This window comes from Castanea sativa, chromosome 5 (assembly GCF_040712315.1).
Source record: "Castanea sativa cultivar Marrone di Chiusa Pesio chromosome 5, ASM4071231v1".
Taxonomy (NCBI): domain Eukaryota; kingdom Viridiplantae; phylum Streptophyta; class Magnoliopsida; order Fagales; family Fagaceae; genus Castanea; species Castanea sativa.
Window position 1 is genome coordinate 45,697,985 of NC_134017.1, and position 27,151 is coordinate 45,725,135.

Below are 27,151 nucleotides of genomic sequence, written 5' to 3' on the forward strand. Positions count from 1 at the left end.
TTCTAGGAGATGTGGGAGTTATAAGATATACCTCAAAGGTGATAGTCCCCATCAAGCAGTTATGATCGTATATGAGTTAAATTGATTTACTCATATTTTAAATCGCCATAACATAAATACACTTATACAATCTTGCGATGTTTTTCACACACAACACGCAATATTCTTTGCTACTTTTGATACATGTGCAAGTACAATATGATTTGGTCATCATAAGGTTTACATGTGTTAATGTATGCTCACTAAACTATCTTGACTTGTTTTTGAAATATAAAATTGAATAGACTTGTTTAGTGTGTGTGTGTGTGTGTTTTGGGATCTATGTGCTTAATATATTTGTTGAGAGATGATTTTGAGAGCTTAAAATGTTGATTGGATCGTTGGTTGAGTTGCTTGTTTAATTGCATTTATATCTATGTTTTTGCCTTCTTTAAAAAACTGTTTTAAACGATCTTGACAGCTCCTCGACACCTGGCTTATCTATTGAGTTCTTCAGTTGTTTTTTATCGCAATCTCAACACCTCTCAACAGTTATGTGGATCGATCGAGAATTCTTCTGTCCCTCAATAGCACCTCGACAGATCCTCGATCCATCGAGCTTCTTTGTGAAGAATTCTATTGTTTAATCCTCGATAGCTGGCTCGACAGTTAGAAGACATGTTTTAAATCTCGACTGCTCCTCGATACATCTCAATCGATTGAGCTTTATGAGGTTTCTATATATATGTGTGTTGCGATTTCTGATCTCACTTCTTCGATCTCTCTTGATAGTTTCTTATCTCTCTCACTCCCAAACACTCTTAACTCAACCACTTCAACTTCCCTACTCTTTCCTTGATCATTTGCTTGCATTTTCATAAGTATGATCTCTTTTCTTATCTTTCTTCATAAATGTTCATGCATTCTGACCTAGATTTTGGGATTTTTTTTCAAAAAATTTGGGGGTTTTTCGAAATTGATGAAGTTTTGGTGAAATTTTTGTGTTAGGTTATGCTTATGTGATCTTAACACTTCATGTAGTGCATCTCATGTGCATTATAACTATATTTCCATGCATTTAGATGTGTGTTATATATGTAATCTGATTGTGTGCTAGTAGGATTGGATTGGGCTGAGCCCATGATGCAATTACCTTTGCATTTCACATATTCATGCATTCACATGCATATGTCCTTTCTTTTCAATATATTTTGATATATTTGATCTGCTTGGGACTTTTTTGACTCTCTCTCTCTCTCTCTCTCTCTCTCTCTCTCTCTTTTGTTTGTGTTGGTCTGCTTCTATGGCACCCAAACACAAATCTACTCCATCCCGGAACCCTCTATGTTCCAAGGCATCCACTTCTTCCAATCCTACTCCCTTTCATGTCCGATTTTGTGATGAGAATGCCAAATCAGACTTCTTTGAGAACTTTTCCTGACGAGGTATTCATTCGAAATGCCAAATCATTTTTTCGGACTTCTCCAACACTGACCTTTCCACTGTCATCCACAGTAAGGAATGGGAGTCATTGTGTGGCGTCTTGGTCACATGTCCATCCATGTTGATCCAGGAGTTTTACTCCAACATGCATGGATTCGATTATTCAGTACCTCAGTTTTTCATTCACATTCGAGGTACGTGCATCATGTTCACCTCGGATATTGTATCCGATGTGCTTCATGTCCCTAGGGTAGATCATCTTAACTACCGTGGTTGTGATCTTCTTAAAACTGTGTCTAATGACAAGCTTATGTCTGCTTTCTGTGAGCGCCCTTCTAATTGGCGTGAGCGTTAGTTCACTTACTGTTTAACCTTTGCTAAAGGTCCGCATTTTCTTAACATGGTTATGACTTTTGTCTTAGATCCCCTCTCTCATTATAACTCTATCAGAGAGCCCCGTGCTTGGCTTTTCCTTTCCCTTCTTGAGCATCTTAGTATAGATTTTTCCTCTCATTCCATCCTCCCTATCATAGATGTGTATAGGGATTCAATGACTCGTGATAAGCTCATCTTCCCTTCGGATATCACGAGGATCTTACGCCATTTTTCTGTTCCCTTTCCCGTGTCTGACCACTTTTCTACCACGGGTGCTATAGATGTCGCTACCATTAAACTGAGCGAGACACAGTTTCTATCAAGGCAGTCTAAGTCAACAGCTCCTCCCACTTCTTCAACTCCATCCACATTTGCTCCCTCTACTTCTACGAGCGGTGTGACTCTCGAGGACATCATAGCGTAGCTTCAGCGCATGGATGCTTGCCTCGACACTCTCAGTGATGAGTTGTGTCAGGTGAACACCTGTATTGGTCGTATTGCCGAAGGTAGGTGGTCATGGGTGGCTTTGTTGCTTTTCCTCCACCTTCTCCAAAGGCTTATGAGGATGAGGATGATGTTGATGATACTACTACTTCCAAGGATGAGAATGATGGCGATGCTAGCTCTTCCAGTGCTGACGAGATGTCTACTTGACTCTCTTACCTTTTGTCACTCGTGACAAAAAGGGGAGTAGTTTTGGTTATGAGAGTAGTCATAGTTAGGGGGAGAGTTAGGATAGGATTTTTGTTAGGAATAGTGTTGATATTGAGGGATGTAGTGAGGATACTTGTATCTTTCTACTTTAGATACATTATCTCTTATACATGGGTCTTGTGACCATTTTGACATACATTGTACTTAAATTCTTTATATGTTGATGTATGCTTTTCACCTACCCTTACATGTATTGTTTCTTCTCTCTCTTAATGCACATGTTTCTTATATATATTGTATGCAATCTTTTATTTTTGTTTCACATAAAGATGCCTTAATGAGTTTTGTTTAAGTGTTTCAGAAATACAGGTTGTCAAAGTCTACTTGCCATGAACTTTCTTTTTGCAAAGTTTTTCAAGAGTTTGTGTTATGATAGATTTTATTGTACTTAACAAGTGAGTATGAGTTGAGTGATTTATGACTCCTCTCATATGTTCATTTGTTTGTTATGGTTTTGTCACGAATTGCCAAAGGGGAAGATTGTTAGGACATATGTGTTTTATATGTTAGGAACATATGTCATTATTTTATGTAATTGGCTAATCCTTTGACAAAGTGCACTTTAGTTTTAATTGGGTAGATCTAGGATGTGTTTAATACTTCAAGGAACAAGAGTTCAAGTCCAAGTATTGAAGCCATGCCAGTCTGTTCAAGATTTAAGTGTGAAAAGTGTAGTTTATTAAAGCTCGACAGCTAGCATCTATCGAGCCTTGAAGAGCTGTTCTAGCCCGTGGCTCAACAGTAGCTCGATAGATAGAGTATCTGTCGAGATTTATGAAACTCTGATTTTCGAGTCTGTTTTTCATCCAATCTGTGATTGTATGTTTGGGCTTTCTTTTCTCACAATTCTAAACATATATAAGGATTATTTTAAAAGTCATATCAGGTTACATAGACAAGATCACAATTGCATAAGAGCAAATGGTAACCGAAGACCTAGTTTTGCCCTAGTTCATCATTCTTATGAAGAAGCTGCTGTGTTTGTACACCGTAGGGTTTTGTAACCAAGGAGTTTCTCCGTCTTCATCGTGTGATGAACTAAAAAACTTTGCAGCCAACAATCTTTCTCTAGTTGGTGATTGAAGTCGCATACTGGGATCCGCGTAAATAGTTAGTCATGTATTGAGAACTGTGCATTGAAAATGAGAGATTATTACTACAGAACAAGTCTAATTGGGTATTGGGGTAAAGGTTCAACTGTAGGTTGGTATAAGGTATTGAGATTTCTTTACTTGTAACCACTTGTTTTTATAATAGTGAATTTTCGGGAGTGGTGACCTTAAAATCACCCGATAGAGTTTTTTCCGTGTTGGTTTTCCCCATTCGTAAACAAATCACCGTGCCAATTTATTTTTCCGTTACACTTTAGTTTATTGGTGATTTGTTTATGCTACCACGCGTTTGCATGCTAATTTGATTAATTAATAAATTTGGCTAATTAATCAATTAATTTATCACAAGGAGTCAATACGTTTTTTTGGTCTATCAAAGTACATTTCATGAGTCAAGATATTTAATGAGCAATTATGTTTAATTATTGACATTAACTTCACGTATTTATTATATCTTTTGTTAATGAGTACTGAAAAAAAAAAATAAATTGACCTTTCTTGGAATTTAATGAAATTACATTCACCTCACATTCATTTCCAATTGTACCAACTACAAAGATCTTCATTGATTTTTAAAGTAAATTACAATAACTACCCTACAGCTTAACAATATTAAATCCATTAATTGAATTCAAAAAATAATTCTAATATTTTATATATTTCCACTTTTATCCTCGTTTCTAAATGAAATTCTCATTCACTTAGAACACGTTTGATACACTAAATGTGGATTACAACAGGAATCGTAATCTTTATGACTGGAAATAAAATGTGCTATAATGGAATAAGTAAACCTATTCATTAATTTGGTAGATTCTCCACAAAAAAAAAATTTATTAGTTTGGTTGCAATTTGTAATATTAGAATAAAACTTAAGATCTATTTTAGGAAATATCTCACTCATACAATTATATTTCCTAGAAAATAATATATTTTAAATTTGAGAGAGATGAGTTATTTTTTTATGATTTTTTATTTCCATAATTGTTATGTGGATATGGAAAGTTTGTTTATTTGGAAATGTATTAATTTTAAAAATTATTACACATACTAAAAAATAGATATTAAAACTCTTGTAGAGAGAAATAGTTATTACTTATTTTAAAGAATTGCTATTTATAAGGAATGGCTATTCCCTGCAACAAAATTATTGTCAAACTATTGAATAACTACACCATAGGAATAACTATTACATTACAGTGTATATTATACTATACCAAACATGCCCTTATATATAATTGATAGGTTAAAAAACATATATTCCAAGACATTTTAAGCAAGTATATTTCATGCTAGAAATTTAAATGTGTATTTGTTAATGTAAGACAAATTGCAAAGAAAATTTAATTTTAAGATATATTCAATGAGTCATGACATTTATTAAGCAATAATTTTTACTTATTGACATTAAATTCACAAAATTGTTATATCTTTTGTTAATAAGTGCTGACAACGATATGTGAAAATTTTGCAATGACCTCTCTAGAGGTTTACTGAAATTACATTGATCTCTCCATTATTTCCAATTGCATAAAAATCTTCCTTGCTTTTCAAAATAACTTACTATCACTCTCATGTAGCTTAACACTATTAAAATGCATTAATTAATTTGAAAAAATAATTAAGAAAATTTGTATATTTTTATTTTTATCCTCATTTCTAAATGAAATTCCCCATTTTCTTATCTATAATTGATGGGTTAATAAGTATAAAGATAATTTCTTCTAATTAAAAGTCAATGATAAACAAATATATTTTTAAAAAATGTCATTAAATCATTATTTCTAATATTCAAAATTTCCAATCAAAGAAATATAAGATTCCCTCCATGAACATTCCTCTCAAGAATATCATCAAAAATCTCACGATGGAGTACTATTTCTTTCTACATAAAGAAATTGAGCTCAATTGGAGGTTGTCTTGCTCGAAAGTTGCCCAGCAAAACTTGGGAGTTCATTCTTATTCTCCACTGCCAACAATATTACAATAGTCTATTTGATATGCTATAATTAGCTGTTAAAGTCGAGAAGGTATTTGGTATCAAATGATACCATGTCAGCAGTATCAAAATCTAATAAGTATGAGACATGTTAGCAAAAAATAACTACCTTACTAACAAATGAAAGACATGTGTTAGTGGGTAGTTAGTTTTGCACATATATTTCTCATTTATTGGATTTTGATATGGATAACATGGTATCATTTAATACAAAATATTTTTTCGTTAAAGTCAACTTTAACTTGCCCAACACAATAAAAGAAAGAGTCACTTTCCTTCCCAAGATACTAATCACAATGAGGATGCTCACCTTCCCCAAAAAAAAATCCACTATAATAAAGAGAAGTTTCAGATCTAGTACAAAACATTTGTCCTTAGACTCCACAATCCTCGTAGATGAACTTACAGTAGAAACCTTCTACCGCTTTAGAACCTCTGAACTCTTTAATATATGAACACCACCCTTTTACACGAATCACAATACGTGACTAATCAATGATGCATGACTCCCCGTATGTGACTAACTCTAGTAACTTGAAGATGTTGGCTGCAAAGTGCTTCACTTCATCAACAATGAAAATCAAGAAGCACTTGGTTACAAAACCCTAAGGTGCAAAGACGCAGTAACTTCTTTTAGAGAGAATAAAGCACTTGGTCACTTTTTCATATGTTCTCTATGTGCATACCCACCGTGACAGCTTTTAAAATGAGCCTACTATATGTCTAGGGTTGTGAGAAAAGAAACCCTACTCTAATATTTCAGCATGAGCCGAAAATCAGATCTGAAAATTCTAATTTTGTAAGTCTCGAATAGATTCAGCTTCTGTCGAGCTTTTGTTAAGCTTCCTTCATTAAGTCTTGATAGATTATCTGTTGAGGCATCTATCTAACTTTAATGAACAGCTTTTCTTCATTTGTTTCTTGGTCCAATCCTCATGATTTTAATACTTGACTTGAACAACATGTTTCTTGAAGTACTAAATCCATTCTAGATCTACCCAATTACAAGTAAAATGCATTTTGTCAAAGGATAACCAATTACATAAAACTAGCTTTCAACCCGCGCAATGTGTGGGAATTTTTTATTTTATTTATTTGTTATGTTTTATCTTTAAATTCCTTACAAAGCAACTTATATTGCACTTTAAATTTTTTTTTTTTTTTTTTACTTTTCTTCTTTAAAAGTTTTCCTAACAAAATTAGAAAAAAGAGAATAATAATAAATTTGATTTAATCAAATGTATTATACAATGTGTAGAAAGAAAAAGAGGAATCGTTTCACATTTTTTTGTTCTACACATTCATGTTGTCACATTTTTAACTTATAGTACTAACTCTTCATTTTTTTTTGCAATTGCTATAACAACTATTATTTTGTCTAATTTTTTGTAAAAAATTTCTTTGACTTTCCTTAATTTTGCCTTTATTTCATATTTTTTTGGGCAAAATTTCACTTTATTAATGATCAAAGGCATGAAATTTAATTATGACCTTAGAATAAACTCATATAACCGATTGCTCCACAAAAATAAAAGTGGTAATGTCATTTTCATCTAACACATATATTAGATAACCTCAATATGATGCTTCATCATGTTAATAATGACAATCATATACAATGCTGGCAAAAGAATAAAATAAAAATATAATTAAAAAAAAAAACAGAAAAAAAATTCGTAAAAGAAAACAAACCTGAAAGAGAAAGAAGCTGAAGTATTTGATATCATAGTTATAGTAAATCCCTTTTTTCCACGTACACACCACATGTATGAGAAAATGAAAAATAGATCCTTAGTTAGGAGCTATTATGAAAAAAAATTATCATATTCAAGAAATTGTCACTCTAATTTTAACCAAAAAGATGAAATGCTTCCAATCAGAGGTATATTTTTCTATTTCTCGTCTTCTTTGTTTCTTAAATTTATCATATATATTTTCAACTCTTTTCCTTTCACTTGTGACTCAATTGGCTTGAAATTTCATGAAAACAGATAGCTAAACATACAGATAAACTGCTCATTTACATGATTTTTCTAAAGATAACTCGATTGCCCAACCTTTTCATTAATCTTCATAGTTAAAGTCTAATATAAAGAATATTGAAAAAAATATATTGTTTCTATAAAGTGTTTTTATATAATTCAAAACATCGTTTATATTATTTACATGTAATCTAACATACACATATTAGTGCGTTTGAGGTCCAAAATATGTAATTAGTTAACTCATGTTAAACAATATTGACATCTCCTTGTTTAAATTTTTTTTTTTTTTTTTTTTTTCTGGTTTGCCTTTTGGCTATAGTTGCATTTTCTAAACACATTGATTCTAATTCCTTTTCATCTATTTGTTAGTAGAGTAGTAGAGAGTTTCAATAGAACTCATTTGTGTGAGCACTTGAATTTTTCTTTTCCCTCTTTTGTCTCTTCTTTCATTTTTTTACTTCAGTAGTTTAGATTGATTTCAGCATTCTCAAATAGCAGAGTAGTAGAATTTTAGTTAGACAGTTTACTTAGAGCAAAAATTGTGTCATCACTGAGTTTTTCTTGGAGTTGTGAATTTTATTTATTTATTTATTTATTTTATGCAGCAGCTGAAATTTATATGTTTGAGTAAACTAATTTTTTAAGAAATCTTTTAGTAGCAGGACAATAATTTCTACAAAACTGGCTATGCCTATAACAAATTTATACAATAATAGTTATGTGACTAATACAATAATTTATCCCACAATTTACTTATTAGAAGACAATGAAATACATTAAAATTCTTCTAGGGAATGTTGTATAAGTTAACTGATTGTTAAAATAAATCAATGTTAAAATATAAAACTTTAATTACGGAAACAATATTTCATAACAATTCTAAAATAGCTGTATAGAACATCGTAACATAAAAATTATATACATAAAAAATCAATAGATAAATATAAGTGGTACAAATGGATAAATATAAGGTTTGTCAAGCAAGATGAGGTTTGGAAAAAAATAGAAGTCTATCTATATCTTGTGATAATGACAATGACACAGCAGGTATTGATAAGGGTTATTTCTATCTTCACCTTCTGATCACGATGAAAAAGCAACCACCAACAACCTATTATGATATAGCAGGTCAGCCTATTATGATATAGCACATTAAGGGAAATAATTAATAAATTAACAAAAGAATAAAACATACATACGAGCACATAAACAAAAACAGAACTCTCACTAAAGTGTTTTAACTTCCTTAGACAATGTGGCTCAAGCCATAGCAAACCCTTACATGTAAATTAATGGGGGGAAAAACCCAATGACTATGACACTTCATAGCAAAGATTGAATAATTACAAAAATGGAAAGTATATTGAATTGAAATTAAGTCACGTCAATGTCAATATAAGTTTTTTTTAAAAAAAACATTTTTTTCATAGCAAATTTAGTAAAGAAAATTGAGTATAGCACATACACAACACTAGAATAGTGAAACATGCTGATCAAAATGTGTAATGTCCATTGAAGCAAAATTAAAAAGGGAAACTGAAAAAGGTCAGTCATGTTGCATACCAAATCTGCATTATCGATGACAGCAACATCTGCCTGTTTCAGTGCAGTCAACTCAAAGGCTCCCTTAAAGATCCAAGTGGGGGTTTTGGTAGTTACACCACAACATTAACCCATTGACCATTACTATCTCTAGATCATGCTGCAAGCTCCAGTGCTTTATCAATAGTATATGCTATCAGTATAATACCTCACTGAGTAAAAATATGTGTTTCAAGACTTCATCAATTAAATCAAGATAGTAATTAGCATCAACCGAAAGAAAAGATTAAAAAAAAAAGAAAAAAGAAGTCAATCCCAATAACAACAAAAAATCTAAAGATTTTCTAAAACAAAACCCAATAACTATTTAGCATCAAATCAACTGTGCCTAAAATTTTTATTGAACCCCATAAACAAAACTATCTGCAACAAACAGCTCATATATATCACTGAAAATTCTGAAACCACAATCTACATCAATATAAATTAATTTTTCAGCCAAATAAATTAATCACCAGGCCGACTCTTAGGCCTTTCAAAAACACACACACACAAACACAAACGTTAAATCGATACCATCTCCACTACGAAACCCATCCATATCCACAATATTTTCTTACAAAACCTATAGAATTGGATTTTCTATGAGTGTTTCCTTGACTTCAACAAAAAAAATAGAGAGGAAAAAGGGTTAGGAATTGAAATCCATAAATTGATAGAAAACCTAATTGAAGACATATAATAACTACTCAACTTCAAGGCCTTGTTCTATGCCTAGATCAATGACCGCTACAGTTTTAAATCTTATCCATCATATTAGAGACTTGTAGTAGAATTTAACTTGCCTTTTTCTTTATACCTAACCTTATAAAGAGAAAACATGACTTAATATTTAAAGAAAACATGACTATAACATGAATCCACCCAAAAATTATGCCCATGACAAACTAAACACATTACAATTGAACAAATACAGCATAGCCTCCTCTTATAATACTTTGCCATTAAACACCCTTGCGTTTTTCTAAATCCAAATATGTTGCAATGAAGTGCTATATTAATAAACCGAACTGCCTCAGGTGAAATCCTAAGTCCGTTGTTGCATGCTTATATGCAAATTGGGTCATGATCTATCAATTGCAGAAAAAACCATGTAAACCAACTGACTTGCCACCTCCTCATTGCAGTTAAGCTGCAACCGAGGTTTGAGGACTAATGTGCACATGAGTTTTGATATCTGACATGATTTATATCTATTTATAAAGAAAATTTCAACATTAAAAAATAGCATAAAATAAAAAATGCACAATCCTAAAATAAATCAAAAGGAGTGGGAATAAGCACATCAAATAGTCCAAACAATTAAATTTCCAATTTTCAAATCCAAGTCAGCACATCCCCAATCAAGATAAAGCAAAATGTAACATCTAAGCTATTAAACATAAATATAGAACTTAGTGGGAAATCATCAAATAGTTTATGACAGTTCATCTATACTATTATCCCAACACATGTACAGGCTTTTAACTTATGTAGATGCAAAAATGCCAAGTAATACCAGCTGCTCTTAGAGGCATTTTGTTGAACTCCTAGCAGATATAACCGAGAAATAGAACTTGGTTAATCTACAGGTGTTGAAAAGTGAGGAACCATAATTTCCAGTATCTAAGACATATTGATACATCAAGTAAAATTTAAGGAACCAACATTAGACTTCCTCAACTACTTCCGGAAATTTTTTTAAAAACAAATCAGGTAATAAAAAAGATAACAAAAAACTATACTTGAGTTAGATATTGGAGTGTAGTAGAAGAGGGCAAAGAGTAGAGCAAACATTTTCTTAAGACCACACCCACATTTTCTTACTACATCACCTTTGCCTTGTTTTTCCTCATTAATTAGCAGTTTTTTCCTGTATCAATATTCATAAGCCAAAAAAAGAAAAAGAAAAAAAAATAAATTGAAGTTTATATGATATCCCAAAGCATTAATATGGAAACTAAAACAATTCCTTAACTCAGGACAAATCAAACAAAACACAACAAAAAATCTATTTGGGTTTCTCATGAATGATCCTAGAAACCAATGCTTATGACCAGTCTTCAACCAACAATATTTCCCACAATTGATATTCGAATAAGAAATACATACCCACTTGAAAAAGACAGCCCTTGGCTTTTGCTTAGGGGATTTTGTGTGAAGTTTTTTGGGACTATGTAAAATCAATCAAAAAGGGAAAAAATAGAAGCAAGAGATCCTTAAACTTAATACCTGATCTTGAATCAGTGGTAAAACAAAACTAAATAAATAAATAAATTCAGATAAAAGAGGAGGAGAAGAAACGTACCTAATAGCAAGCGATCTGGTAGAGAAGGAAGCAATTGTATTGTAAGATTTTCCTGTGTATCGTGGGTCTTTATTAGGCTTTCAGTCTATGATGCACGGACACGGACACGGACACGGACACTAAACAGGCACTGATACGGCAATTTTTGAAAATTAAGAACACGACATGACGTGGACACGGCAATTAAATAATTAATTAAATTTTATATTTAGGCATATTTTTAAATATTTTTAGACATAAAATACGTTTATGTCTAGAATTTAAATTATGTAAGAACTACAAATAAGTAAACTAACAATCAAAATAGTACAATAATACACATAAAATGTTTAGAGTACAAACCAAAAGTTTAAATAGGCTACATTCAAAAGCTACAATATTCATTTTCAATTTATACTTTTTAGTATTCATTTTAATAAAATCATCTACAATATTTAAGTTTAACTTTAATAAATTAATAAAACTATAATAAGTGAGTGGGATTAAAAAAAAAAAAAAAGCACGTTGTCCTGATAATAAGTGAGTGTTTATAAGTAACCCACTCACCCATTACCAAATGGCCAAATATCTATAAAAAATAAAAAAATAAAAAACAGAGAAGAAGCTTAAAGAAAATAGATCGGACCTGACGTCCACACCGAGAGAGAGAGAGAGATCGGAAGGGACAGGGCACATCGGCGACATCAATGGAGCTCGCCGATTGGCCTGATCTAGCTCCGGCGATGGACAGAGGGCAACGACAGCGGAGCGGCAGCGGGCAGAGGGCACGGCAACGGCAATGGACAGGGCACCGCAGCGGCAACGCCGATCGCCAATTTGTGATTTTCTGCTCTCTCTCTCTCTCTCTCCTTTCTTTTTCACTCCTGGCGTGTCGTACGTGTCGGCGCGCGTCGGAGTCGTGTCGGCGCCACGTCAGAGAAGCGGAAAAAAAAAAAAAAAAAAAAAAAAAAAAAAAAAAAAAAAAATTGCTTGGCCACCGGAGTCCGGCGAATAGTACCAGTTCCGGTGTCCGATACGTGTCGGACACCGACACGATGCCAAAAATGGCGTGTCGGTGCAACCCAACTTTCAGTTTGGGGGTAACAGCTGGGATGCACGGACGCGGCACCAGAGGTGCCGCACTCGCGTCCAACGCGGCGGGACTCGCCGACGCGCGAGGGACGCCGCTGCTCGCGCGTCGGTGCGGCGTCCGGCCACGTCGGCCACGTGGCATTTGCTTTTTCCCACCGACTTGCGCCGACGCGACGTAGACTCGGCGCAATTCGGCTGACTCAGGCGGAATCGCGCCGAATCGGTCTGTATTTGCCGTATCGGGCGAAACCGCCGAAATTTCCAGTTCAGCCCGATACGACCGATTCAGGCCGAAATTCAAAAAAAAAAAAAAAAAAGGTGCGAAACGCATTGTATGAACTTAAACCTAACCCTACTTCAGCCAAATCACCCCACTTCATTCTCACTTCACCAAAGAAAAAAAAACTTCATCCATGCTCTTCATAGCTCTCTGCCTCTCTGCCTCCCTGCTCTCAGCTATGTGCTCTACCTCTCAGCTGTGTGCTCTGCCCTCCATCTCTGCCTTCACTCTTTGGTCTTTGCCTTCAAGCTTCAGCCCTTCATCTCTGCCTTTACTCTCTCCGTCTCCCCTGTTCCAGCTTCAGCCCTTCACTTTCAATCTCTCTCACGCATTCTCAACTCTCTCTCACGCATTCTCAAGTCTCAACTCAGGTATTGATATTAATATAGCTTTCACTTTCAATCTTAGTTTGATTTAGTTTGATTTGTGATTTGTGAATCTTAGTTTGTGAATCTGTGAACTTGTGAATTTTCTCAAAGTATTCTCAACTCAAATTCTTAGTTTTATTTAGTTAATAGTTATTATTTGTGAATTTATGAACTTGGTTTGATTTATTATTAATTTATTTAGTTAATAGTTATTAACTTATTATTTGTGATTATGTGATTTCTGAACTTGGTTTGATTTATTCTAAATTTATTTAGTTAATAGTTATTATTTGTAGGTTAAATTGAATCTCTTGAATTTGCAATGGACAAAGTTACTAGCACATAAACTTCACCTTCGTCTAATCAAGAAATGCCAAATGATGAATCTTCTCTTTGGCAGTATGTGACTAAAGTAGAAAAACCAGCTGGTGCATCTGTTAAATCAGGGGGAAACACATACTTTAAGTGCAATTATTATGGTGTAGTTTATATGGGATCTTATTCTAGGGTTAAGGCTCATTTGTTAAAAATTCCTAATAAAGGAATTAAACCGTGCCCTAAGGTGACACCGAGTCATAGGCTGGAAATGCAGCAAATATATGATAAAGTTGAGAATGATAAGTTAGAGAGAGAATGGAGAAGTCAAATTCCCTTACCCCCACCTCCCCCAGGCCGTGGGCCTATACCTATTTCCCAATTTCGGAGACATGAAAGGAGTGATAGTACGAATCTGATTGATGGTAAGAGGAGGAAGGTGGCTGTGAATAATACTTTGGAGAAAGCATACCAGAATAATGCTAGACATGAGTTGGATAGTACAATTGCTAGGATGTTTTACACCGCTGGGCTTCCGTTTAACTTTGCAAGGAACCCATATTATCGTAATTCCTATGCATATGCTGCTACTCATAGCATTCCGGGTTATGTTCCTCCTGGATACAATGGTTTGAGAACAACACTTTTGCAAAAAGAAAGAGCTCATGTTGAAGGACTTTTTAAACCAATTAAGGACTTTTGGCTTGAAAATGGTGTAAGTATAGTTTCTAATGGATGGTCTGATCCACAAAGGAGGCCTCTTATTAATATTATGGTTGTATCAGATGGGGGCCCAGTGTTTATAAAGGCAATTGATGGGTCAGGTGAATTCAAAGACAAACATTATATTGCTGGGGTGTTGAAGGATGCTATAAAAGAGATTGGACATGAAAAAGTTGTCCAAGTCATCACTGATAATGCTAGTGTGATGAAGGCTGCTGGATCTCTTATTGAAAGTGAGTATCCTAAAATATTTTGGACACCCTGCGTTGTCCACACTCTCAATCTAGCTTTGAAGAATATTTGTGCAGCAAAAAACACTGAAAAGAATGAAGTTACATATGAGGAATGTAGTTGGATTACACGTATTGGTGATGATGCATCCTTCATACGTGTTTTTATCATGAACCATTCAATGAGGTTGGCAATGTTTAATGAATTTTATCCATTAAAACTGCTCCAAGTTGCTGATACTAGATTTGCTTCAGTTGTTGTAATGCTAAAAAGGTTGAAGTTGATAAAAAGATGCCTTCAAGCCATGGCTATTAGTGACCAATGGGCTTCTTATAGGGAGGATGATGTTGGAAAAGCTCAAAAAGTGAAAGATCTGATTCTAAGTGATCTTTGGTGGGATAATATTGATTATATCCTTGAATTCACAGCACCTATTTATGATATGCTACGAATGGCCGACACAGATAAGCCTTGTCTTCATCTTATGTATGAGATGTGGGATTCAATGATAGAGAAGGTGAAAGCAGTAATATATCGGAACGAAGGCTTGGAAGATGATCAGCATTGCTCATTTTGGAGTGTGGTGTATGATATACTCATTGATCGATGGACTAAAAACTGTACACCACTACATTGCTTAGCTCATTCCTTAAATCCTAAGTAAGTACATTTATTTTCTATTTTCTTTAGTTCCTCTTTCTAGTAAAACACACCTTTTATTTATATTTGTTTTTTAATCTTTAACTATAGGTATTACTCCATTGAATGGCTTTCGGAAAATCCAAAACGCGTTGCTACACATCGAGATTATGAAATTTCTATGGAAAGGAGCAAGTGTTTAGATCGATACTTTGAAGATGGGAATGAATTAAGTGTGGTGAAGTTTGAGTTTACAGCATTTTCAGGAGGGAGGTTTCCTTCACCAGCTACCTTGACAGATAGGTGGATCTTACAACCTTTGGTTTGGTGGCAATACCATGGCACCGCATTTCCAACTCTTCAAACCCTTGCCCTTAAGCTTCTTGGACAACCTTGTTCATCCTCGTGTGCTGAGAGGAATTGGAGCACATACAAATTCATTCATTCCTTAAAAAGAAACAAAATGGCTCCTGCACGTGCTGATGATTTGGTATATGTGCATTCTAATCTTCGACTCTTGTCAAGGCGGAATGAGGAGTACATACATACAGCAACAAAGATGTGGGACATTGGAGGAGACTCTTGGAATGAGAGCGACATACATGGAGGAGCTGGAATTATTGAGAGTGCAACCCTTACTCTTGATGAGCCAGAGTTGGAGGCCATAGTTATTGGGAATGTTAGCACTAGTGCTACTACTAGTGAAAGTGAAGTTCGAAGTGAATCTATTGATCTTGATGATGAAGATATTGGTGTTTGATTGTCTTGTTGATTGTCTTTTATTTAGTTTTAGTTTCAAACTTATGAGTTGTATTCTAATTTCTGAACATCATGGAATGTTTTAGTTTCAATCTTGTGGGTTGTATTTAATTTATGAACATCATGTTTTAGTTATTATCTACTGTTGCTCTTAAATTTGGTATATGTTTATATAATGTGAAAAAGTATGCTTAGTAATATATTAAAAATATAAATAAAAATATTTTTAATAATTTTTTAATCGCCGAGTCCCGCCGCACCCACACCCACCTTTTTCAAAAATTGCTGAGTCCCGCACCCGCACCCGCACCCGCACCCGTGCTTCATAGGGTAACAGAGACCACTTTCTTTCTTTCTTTCTTTTTTGATAGGTAAGAAAGAAAATATTATTAAAAAATGAATAGCAGGAAAAATACATAGGGTTCATAATAATGAACAAAGAGTAACAGAGACAACTTGTAGTTGGATACATGGGTTATACTTTGTAACCCTATGATTGATTGACACCCTCTAGTCTAGATGGAAATTAATTTTCTTAGAAAAATTTCAGTATAACCAATCAATGTGGCAAATTATGCACAGGAAAATCATTAAGGAATTATTACCTTTGCTTGTTTAAAATGGAATCGACAAAAGACATCTTTCTAGGATCAACATGAGCCAGAATATCTATATTCCTTACGTCCCCTCATAACCGGTTCTTCTCTAATAGGCCACAACAAATAAACCTTTATCAAAACTAAGCAGTCCATAACAACCAAACCTAAATCAAATTTAATTCCAAAATTTTGTTTATAAGAAAATACCTTTACTATTGTGGTACGTGGTATTATGGTGGTGGGATGCTGCTTGAAGGTGGTTGCTAGCCTAACTATGCTGGCAGCCCTCAGACTTATCTCTCTTTCTTTTCAATGTGCCTTACAGATGTTTTTATTGCTTTTGGGCTTTGCTTGCAAATAGGGTAAAACTTGTATGTAAAAATTGTTGTTGCAGGAAATAAAGTACAGAGAGTGGGGGAGAGAGGGGGATTGTAGAGAAGAAAGAAAGTTCGAGCAATCAAAATCAAGCAAGCCAAATTGAAAATTACAATTTCAAACACAACCTCACTATGAAATTCTACCAGAATTCAAATATCACTTAGTTTAAATAGAAGTAATAAAACTAACCCCAAAAAGTATCATTGTGGAAAATTCTTTTTAACAAATAAATTCAAGCAATGAAAATCAAGCAAATCCATCTTTATATTACAATTTCAGACACAATTACAAAAACCCACTATGAACACATATGCTTTTATCAAACCATTTTATTAACAAAATTGCATACAAAAGTAAAGCCAATAAAAAACACCAATAAAGGAAAACCTGAGAAAAACTGAGAGAGAACGGTTTGATATGGTCGTACTTCTCTACTATATTCAGCTTCTTGTTCTTTCTGTTTTCAGCTTCTTGTTTCCTCTGTATTTGGATTTCAGGGCTATCGTATATGTATTTTTTTTCATCAGTTATCAATAAATAGGAACGAAAATCCAATTCAGATGCAAAGTCTGCAATCTTAGCCCTATTGATCATATATGGCCAACCTCATTCTACATTACAAAGTGTGTGTATACCAACGAAATACAATCACTGCGATATATGAACTATATGGGGAAAAAATCTAATACAGAGAAGTATATACTGGGAAAACTTGATAACAATGCTAGAAAAGAAACATGGGAAACAAAATTATAAAGGGAAAAAATATTTCAACAAAAAATTTTAAATAGAATAAATAAAATGAAAGCTATATACTCAAAACAAATTAAACCCAAATATCCCAAAGGAAAACCAAATCCAACACAAATAACGGATATTAAAAACCATTCTTAATCCAATTTCCTTATTCAAAACCAAATCTAAGCCAAACAACTTAATGCAATCCAATCCTGTCAAAATACCCAAACCTAAATCAGATTTGATTCCAAATTTAAAATAAAATAAAATAAATAAATAAAAACCAAAACACCAAAAAAACAGAGACTAACCAATAGAAATGGGTTTGACGATGGCAGAGGCCTGGACTGTTGCTTGACGCAGTTGAGGGCAGATTTCTCAATTTTTTTTCTCTCTCTCCACTCTCTGTGCCTAATCAACACATTCTCTCTCTCTATTTATTAGACTCTCTCTCTCTCTCTATTTATCTAACCGTGTTTTCTGTTTTAAACCGTGTTTTGGAGTATATCAGTGTTTTGTTTGAATCATATCAGTGTTTCAGATTTTGTTTATTAAAAAAATTAAATATCAAAGAAAGCAAAAAAAGAAAACTCACCCTGTAACAGAGTACCACCGGTTGAGGGAAGTAGGATTTTGAGAGAGAAACACCACCGTAGCCTTCTCTATTCTCTATTTTTCTCCGTGTCCCAGGCTTCTCCGTATACTCATCGCCTCCCTCTATTTCCTCCTCCCTTTCTTTCTGCAGCGTATGTCTGTTTTGGGTTTTTATGTGGTTTTTTTTTTTTAATAAGCGGGTTGGGTTTTTAGAAGGCTCTCCCGAAACGTTGCACCGTGCGTGTCTTTTAACTTAAAGTTGTATACATGTCAGCACCTTGTTAAAAGGCTTTTACTTTTATATATAGTATTAGATTAGATTAGATACGTCCTTAACAATCTCCCCCTTTGGCAATCCATGACAAAACTACAACAAAACAACTAATCATAAGAGAAGTCTTAAATTACTTAACTTATAACCACTTGTTGTATTACAAAATAAATTTATCCCTACTAAAAACTCTTGAAAAAATTTGCAAGAAAAGAGTTCACATCATGATAGACTTCAACCTGTCTTTCTAAAACACTTAAACATGTGCGAAACAAAAATAAAGATTGCATACATAAAGAAATATGTGTCTAAAGGTGGAGGAGAAACAACACTTGTAGAGGTAGATGAAGAAGACATACATCATATATATATATATATATCAAATATAAGCACAAAGTATGTAAAAATGGTCACAAGACCGGTGTACAAGAAGCTAAAAAAAGTGCCTAAAGCAATAAGGAGGTAAACACTCCCCCTAACAGGATGAAACACACCTCATCTTTAAAAAGGCATATATTTCTCTCCTTAACATGTAGAATCATAAAAAGAAACCACATTTTCTCCCCCTTTTTGTCATGATTGACAAAGGGTACAAGAAACTATAAAACTTCACCTAATAAACATAAAGATGATCAAGGGGGCACAAGGAATCCATATAAATGCATGAATGTAGTGAAACAAGATGTGATGGATGGCAACATAAAAGAAAGATGTATAACATGTGAAAAAAATGCATGCAAAAGGCTCTCGACAGATTAAGAAGCTATCGAGATGCTATCGAGCAGAAGTCAACCTCGATGGATTGAGAATTTGTCGAGATCTATCGGCTAGACAAAAGATATCTCGATAGATCGAAGAAGCTATCGAGCTTTTATCGAGAAGAATTTTTAAAACTCTTGATGGATCGGGATTGCGATAAGATCTGTCGAGACAAAAGAAAGAAGGGCTCGATAGAAAGTAATTTATCAAAGATTTGTCTAGAAGCTATCGAGCTTGAGAAAAAGAGTTTTTCAAAGAAGGGAAAAACACATAAAGATGAATGCAACAAGCAAGCAACTCATCCAAAGATCCAATCAACATATTAAGCTCTCAAAATATCTCTCAACATATATGCAAAGCATTGGAGATCCAAAAACACACACACACACATACACACACTAAACAAGTCTAACCAATTTTATATTTCAAAAAAAAGTTAAGATAGTTTAGCGAGTATATATTAACGCATGTATTCCTTGTGATGGCCAAATCACATTGTACTAGTACATGTATCAAAAGTAGCAAAGAATTTTTGCATGTTGTGTGTAAAAACATAGTAAGAGTGCATAAGCGTCTCATATTGTGACGAATTGAGATATAAGAAAATCAATATTACTCACACGTAATTATAACTGCTTGATGGGGACTATCACCTTCAAGGTACATTATATAACTCCCACATCTCCTAGAGACACTCTTGCAACCATATTTAAAAGCATTTTGATTCTTTTTGCTTTTATACTTCTTTGCATATATATTTTTCTTTTTGAACATATCATGCATGGGCATATATATATATATATATATATATATATATATATAGAGAGAGAGAGAGAGAGAGAGAGAGAGAGAGAGAGAGAGAGAGAGAAGAAATACCCAATTATATAAGCCAAAAACATCATAATTTTGCTATATTAAAGCATACAAATGTTACTCATGATTGACGGTCTTTAGTGGTGAAATGATTATTTATGCCTTTCTTTTAGGATTTTCTAGTCCTTCTCGTCAAAACGAGTGATATAAGTATTAAGTGTAAAAGAGACAAACTTAATCGAACTCATCACAAACACGAGCCACAAAGCTCACTTGCTTAGTTGTGCATTGAAGTGCTCATCTAAGCTACAAGAGATACAAAATTTATAAAAAAATTTTCAATAGCCATCCAAGATACACAAGTACCAATATACACAAACACACACTATTTTCATAATTTTCTGATTTTTTTTCCTTTTTATTTTGACAAAAAAACAAAATAAAAAATAAATAACCAAACAGAAACAGACAAACAATATGAAGGCATGAAAGAAATATGCAGATGCATGAAAGCATGATTCCAAAAGCAGATAAAAAATCAAGTAAAGAGAGTCCTACTTTAGATAGAAAGAATTAAAGTAAAGGACAATAGAAAAGACAATTAAGTCTTTGGCTCCTTTCTCACCCACACAACACGAGTCTTTGGCCATGAAGATGAAAAGGCACGTGTCCTAGTATGTCTACTAAAGGACATAGAAGAATTATAATTCTCTTGAAATTGAGTTAAAAAGCTCAAAACTTTTAATAACTCTCCAAACAAAGGTGTAGTTTCTTGAGAGGAAACCTGTGACCATTGGGACACTTGCTTTTAAGGATACAACTTAAAGCAATTAGGATGAATGTGTTCGGAAACACCGTAATGGTGACAAACACCACAATGAGGTATTGAGTGCTCATGTTTGTCATCATTGTGGTGTTTTCAGACACATTCATCCTAATTGCTTTCTGGTTATATCCTCAAAAATAAGTGTCCAAACGATCACAGGTTTCCTTTCAAGGATTTACACCTTTGTTTGGAGAGTTATTAAAAGTTTTGAGTTTTTTAACTCAATTTCAAAAGAATTCTAATTCTTCTATATTCTTTAGTAGATATACTAGGACACGTGTCTTTTCATCTTCATGGCCAAAGATTCGTGTTATGTGGGTGAGAAAGGAGCCAAAGACTTAATTGTCTTTTCTATTGTCCTTTGCTTTAAGTCTTTCTATCCAAAGTAGAACTCTCTTTGCTTGATTTTTTATCTGCTTTTGGAATCATGTTTTCATGCATCTGCATATTTCTTTCATGCCTTCATATTTTTTGTCTATTTCTATTTGGTTATTTAGTTTTTATTTTTATTTTTTTTCAAAATAAATAAGTAAAAAATCAGAAAAATACAAAAATAGTGTGTGTTTTATGTACATTGGTACTTGTGTACCTTAGATGACCATTGAAATAAAGTTTTCTAAACTTTGTATCTCTTGTAGCTTAGATGAGCATCTCTATGCACAACTAAGTAAATGAACTTTTGTGGCTCGTGTTTGTGATGTGTAAGATTAAGTAAACTTTTGTACTTAACACTCGTATCACCCTTTTTGATGGGTAGGACTAGAAAATCCTAAGAGAAAGACATAAATAACCATCTCACCATTGTTGCCCGCCAATCATGAAATGACATTTGTATGCTTCGGCATAACAAAAGTGCAATGTAAAAAGCTAAACACAATTGGGTATTTATTTTCTCTATCTTATATGCTCATGCATGATATGCTTAAAAGAAAAAAAAATCAAAATTCTTTATATATGATTGCAAGCGTGTCTTCTAGGAGATGTGAAAGTTATAGGATGTACCTCGAATGTGATAGTCCTCATCAAGCAGTTATGACCGTATGTGAGTTTAATAGATTTACTCATGTCTCAAATTGTCATAACATAAGACACTTATGCAATCTTGTGATATTTTTCACACACAACACGCAATATTTTTTGCTACTTTTGATACATGTGTAGGTACAATGTGATTTGGCCATCACAAGGAATAGATGTGTTAATGTATGCTCACTAAACTGTCTTGACTTGTTTTTGAAATATAAAATTAGTTAGACTTGTTTAGTGTGTATGTGTGTGTTTTTGGATCTAAATGATTGACAGTTTTCTTATGAGAGATTTTTTTTGGCTTAAAATGTTGTTTGGATCCTTGGTTGAGTAGCATGTTTGATTGCATTAATTTTTGTGTTTTTCTCTTCTTTGAAAAACTATTTTTAAGCAATCTCGATAGCTAGGTTATCTATCGAGCTCTTTAGCTTCTTTTTATCGCATTCTCAATAGTTTCTCAACAGATTCTCGATCCATCGAGAAACTTTCTATCTGCTCGATAGCTGGTCGATCCATCGAGGTTGGCTACTACTCGATAACTGTTCAACAGCTTCTCGATCTGTCGAAATCCTCTTGCATGCATTGTTATTAACATGTTTTGAATCTTTCTATTATCCTGTCATCCATAGCATCTTCTTTCATTACATTCATGCATTTATATGGATTCCTTGTGCCTCCTTGATCATCTTTATGTTTCTCAAGTGAAGCTTTCTAGTTTCTTGTACCCTTTGTCAATCGTGACAAAACAGGGGAGAAATTTTAGAGAAAATGCGATTTCTTTTTAAGATTCTACAAGTTAAGGAGGAGTAATACATACCCTTGTAAGGGGAGATGTGTTTTATCTAATTAGGAGGAGTGACCTCCTTCATCTTGTACAACGGTCTTGTGACCATGTTTATGAAGGAAAAATTCTGGTTTTGTATCTCATACAAAACATATAGCGGAAGCAACAAACAAAGATCTATTTCATTCATAATTGATAACGTGCACTATATAAAATTTTGAATTTAAGAACAAGATAATGTACCTTAGTGTGCAGAAATTCAGAATAAAGATTAGAAGCACTTGGGAACACTTTTAATCTTCACTCTAATTTCACTTTACGCCCAAGATATGTGGTCTCTCACTCAGTTTTTAAAGGGAGAATGAAAGTGTGTCACACTCTCACTTACACACCGTTTCTTATTTCACTAGTAAAAATTCTGTATGTTTCTCTCTTTATAAATAACTGATTATCTAATTGGGCTGACCTATTGGGCCTTTCCAATTAGGCTTTAGTGTGTGGCTTGGAGTGGGACCAAAAGGGACCAATAAGACACTAGCTCCAATGGGCTTTGAACTTTTCCGTCAACTCTTGACAAGTCTAAAGTTATCATTAATTATATTTAATAGCACTATATAAATATAATTGCACTCTAGGCCTTATTAATAAATTATATCCCAAGACTTTATTATACATGCAACCCCTTCATAAAATATTCGTAGTAACACAAAGTCATAAATGTAGACTACCACTTTGTAAATTACTACATCTTATCCTTGAGTACCCGGTTTAATCTTTTAAAGTTATTCATTATATATTTATGAAATCCAATTTCATAAATATATACTTTTGTAATTTCTTACTAAAGTGGTTAGGTCTAACTCTTTGAATAACTGAACCCATTAAACTTATCTCAAGAGAATATTTTATATCTCCATCAAGAGACTATGAATTCCATCTTGAGAATATATGTTCCATCAACACTAAATGTGGCTGCCCAACATACTGAAGTTTTGACCGTCACTTTAAATCTCACTCCTGATATATCAAAGCAACCTACACCTCATGATCAGGTCCATTATTCTCTCAGGATTAAGAGTTCATACAAATAGAAGTCATGAGATTTATTATTCATTTGACAGTCATTAGGAGAATAATAAATCTCACAGCGGTCTTGTTCAATATGTGTTAACTCTTAAAACATATCAACATATCAACTAGAAGTCTCCACTTCCATGATCAAGACAAATTATCTTAGTCGATACGTTATAGTCTTCGCAGATGAAATGTCCAATTTCATCACCGACTACGAACTATAAATTCTGAGTTTACAAAGAACTTGTGATTTACATCTTCTATGACTTTTCACATAAATCACATACAATACATCTCATGGACTATATGATAATGTCTCATATTTATGTTACCATTATTTTAGATAATAATAAAATAATTTTATCAATCACAATATTAAGTCATACATCATGTCATACATAATATCATGCATAGCATCATACAATAGGATTTAAGGGCATTAATCCTAACAATATCCCACTTGCCCTAAAAACTATTATGCACTAATCTAACTCCCATTGCTTCCAAATGTGACTTAAAAGTCCTTTGAGGTAAGGTTTTGGTAAAAGGATATCCTAGATTATTTGCACTTTCAATCTTTGCTACCACAACATCTCCACGAGCAGCAATGTCTCGAATGATGTGGTACTTCCTCTCAATGTGCTTTCCTTTCTTGTGATTTCTTGGATCTTTGGATTATGCAACCGCTCCACTATTGTCGCAAAATAATGTGATGGGAACTTGCTCCATTCTCATAACACCAAGATCAGAAAGGAATTTCTTGAGCCATAGCTTCCTTTGCTGCTTCACAAGCAGCAACGTACTCAGCTTCCATGGTGGAGTCTGCAATACAAGATTGCTTAACACTCCTCCAACTTATGGCTCCACCTCCCAAGGTGAAAATGCATCCTGAAGTGGATTTTCTAAAATCTAGATCTGACTAAAAGTCTGAATCTGTATAGCCAATGGGAATCAAATCCTCACAACGGTAAACAAGCATATAATCTCCCGTTCTCCTAAGATACTTGAGAATATATTTTACAACTTGCCAATGTTTTGGTCCTGGATTTGATTGATATCAGCTAAATATGCCAACTGAATAACAAATATCTGGTCTAGTACAAAGCATGGCATATATGAGACCTCCCGCAGCAAAAGCATAAAGAACTTGTCTCATCATATTTTCTTCCTCTTGAGTCTTAGGCCTTTGGTCATCAGACAGAGGAACTCCATGTCTGAAAGGGAGCAATCCTTTCTTGGATTTTTGCATGCTAAACCATTCTAGGACCTTATCTATATCTAGCTTGTGATAAGCCTAACATCTTATTCTTGCGATCTCGCCAAAACTTGATCCCTAGAATAAAGTTAGCCTCACCTAAGTCCTTCATATTAAATTGGCTTGACAACCAAATTTTAACCGATGACATTACCCCTACATTATTACCGATGACATTACCCCTACATTATTCCCAATGAGTAGAATATCATTAACATAAAGCACTAGGAACATTACTACTTTGTCTCGATGTCTTTTGTACACACATGGTTCATCAAGATTTTGTTCAAAACCAAATGACTTGATTGCTTGATCAAATTTGATGTTCCATGACCTAGATGCTTGCTTAAGTCCATAAATGGACCTATTCAACTTGCATACCATATGCTCTTGGTTCTTTACTATAAAACTTTCTAGTTGTAACATTTATATTTTTTCTTCAAGATTGCCATTAAGAAATGCAGTCTTGACATCCATTTGCCAAATCTCATAATCATAATGAGCAGCAATGGATAAGAGAATTCTGATAATTTAAGCATGGCTACTGGCGAAAAAGTTTCATCATAATCAATACCTTCTTTTTGTGTATACCCTTTTGCCACTAGTCTTGCTTTAAAGGTTTCAACCTTTCCATCTATCCCTCTCTTCCTCTTGTAAACTCATTTGCAACCAACAAGTTTAATGCCGTTAGGCGCCTCTACAAGATCCCATACATGATTGGAATACATAGAATCCAATTCAGATTTCATAGCTTGGACCCAATGATGTGCATCTATATCATTTATTGCTTCATCATAAGTGTAAGGATTCAATTCAGCCTCTTCTGAGATAGCCTCATAAGTTTCTCCCAAACCTATGAATCTTATCAAAGGCCGAACAATTCTCTCACTACGACAAGGCACCTGTGTACTAGACTTCTCATGAGTAGTATCTTGTGGTGTATCTAATTCAGCCACATCATCCCTAGTTTCATCCATTGGTTGTTCAACTACAGGTTCATTCATTTCAGCCAAGACAACTCTACTTCTAGGAGTAAAATTATTCATATAGTCATTTTCCAAGAATTTGGCATTTGTGCTAACAAACACTTTATTATCCTTATGACCATAGAATAAACCTCCAACTGTTCCTTTTGGATACCCTATAAAAAATACCACTTCTGTTTTAGACTGTGACTTGTCAGACTTTCCTTTCAACACATGTGCTGGACAACCCTAAATGTGGAGATGTCTCATACTAGGCTTACGCCCATTCCACAACTCTACAGGTATTTTAGGAATAGACTTCGAAGGTACTAAATTCAGAAGATACATTGCAGTATTTAAAGCATATCCCCAAAAAGAAATTGGTAGAGTCGAATAACTCAACATGGACCTAACCATATCTAAGAGAGTCATATTCCTTCTTTCTGCTACACCATTTTGTTGTGGAGTTCCAGGTACAGTCAACTGGGATATTATCCCATTTTCAGTCAAGTAATCCTTGAAATAACCAAGAAGGTATTCACCACCTCGATCAGATCGAATAGCCTTTATGTGTTTACCCAATTAATTCTCAACTTCAGCCCTAAACTCTTTGAACTTTTCAAAGGATTCAGACTTCTATTTCATTAGGTACACATAACCAAATCTAGAGTAATCATCAGTGAAAGTAATGAAATACTCATAGCCACCTCTTGCTTGGATTGACATAGGACCACATACATTTGAATGTACTAGGTCTAGCAAATCTTGGGCTCTTCTATCCTTTGCATTAAAAGGTCGTTTGGTCATCTTACCTTCCAAACAAGATTCACAAACTGGAAAACCATCAAAGTCCATAGGCTGTAAAAGTCCATCTTTGATTAGTCTTTGGATCCTACTTGAATTAACATGACCTAAACGCAAGTGCCATAGATATGCATCACTAGTAGAAGGAAACTTTCTCTTTAATGATTTTACATGAGAGCTACTATCTAATTCAGAATTGTATAATTCATGCTTATCAGGAGTTAAAATATAAAGACCATCCATAATATTGCCAGAACAGATAAACACTTTATCCTTCTTTATTACAACATTGTCTTTCAAGATAACACAATATCCATGTTTACCTAAGTAAGTTGCAGAAATTAAATTCCTACGAACATTAGGTACATACAAACAGTCTTCCA

The 27,151-nt window shown here is 33.9% G+C and overlaps 1 protein-coding gene and 1 long non-coding RNA gene across 3 annotated transcripts; one reads left to right on the forward strand and one right to left on the reverse strand.

Annotated features, from left to right (window-relative positions):
- Positions 1-7,959: 7,959 nt before the first annotated feature.
- On the reverse strand, positions 7,960-12,202 carry LOC142634435 (uncharacterized). Of its 2 annotated transcripts, none has more exons than XR_012844177.1 (3): positions 12,122-12,202; positions 9,171-11,548; positions 7,960-8,718 (listed from the first exon to the last, which is right to left on the reverse strand). It is a non-coding gene; the product is annotated as an uncharacterized LOC142634435 (long non-coding RNA). The 2 variants fall into 2 exon arrangements; XR_012844178.1 differs by lacking the exon at positions 12,122-12,202 and having other exon boundaries at positions 7,961-8,718; positions 9,171-9,324; positions 11,301-11,575.
- Positions 12,203-13,585: 1,383 nt separating this feature from the next.
- Positions 13,586-16,541, forward strand: LOC142635278 (uncharacterized). The gene is made up of 5 exons (XM_075809464.1): positions 13,586-14,486; positions 14,715-15,144; positions 15,235-15,426; positions 15,580-15,842; positions 16,465-16,541. Exons 1-5 carry the CDS (start codon positions 13,586-13,588, stop codon positions 16,539-16,541), a joined length of 1,863 nt encoding a protein of 620 aa, XP_075665579.1.
- Positions 16,542-27,151: the final 10,610 nt, after the last annotated feature.

Coding starts and splice junctions, on each gene's coding strand:
- LOC142635278 (XM_075809464.1), top strand. CDS start 13,586: ATGCCAAATGATGAATCTTCTCTTTGGCAGTATGTGACTAAAGTAGAA. Junction 15,427..15,579: donor CCAGCTACCTTGACAGATAG/GTGGATCTTACA, acceptor TTCCTTAAAAAG/AAACAAAATGGCTCCTGCAC. Junction 15,843..16,464: donor TAGTGAAAGTGAAGTTCGAA/GTGAATCTATTG, acceptor AATTATGCACAG/GAAAATCATTAAGGAATTAT.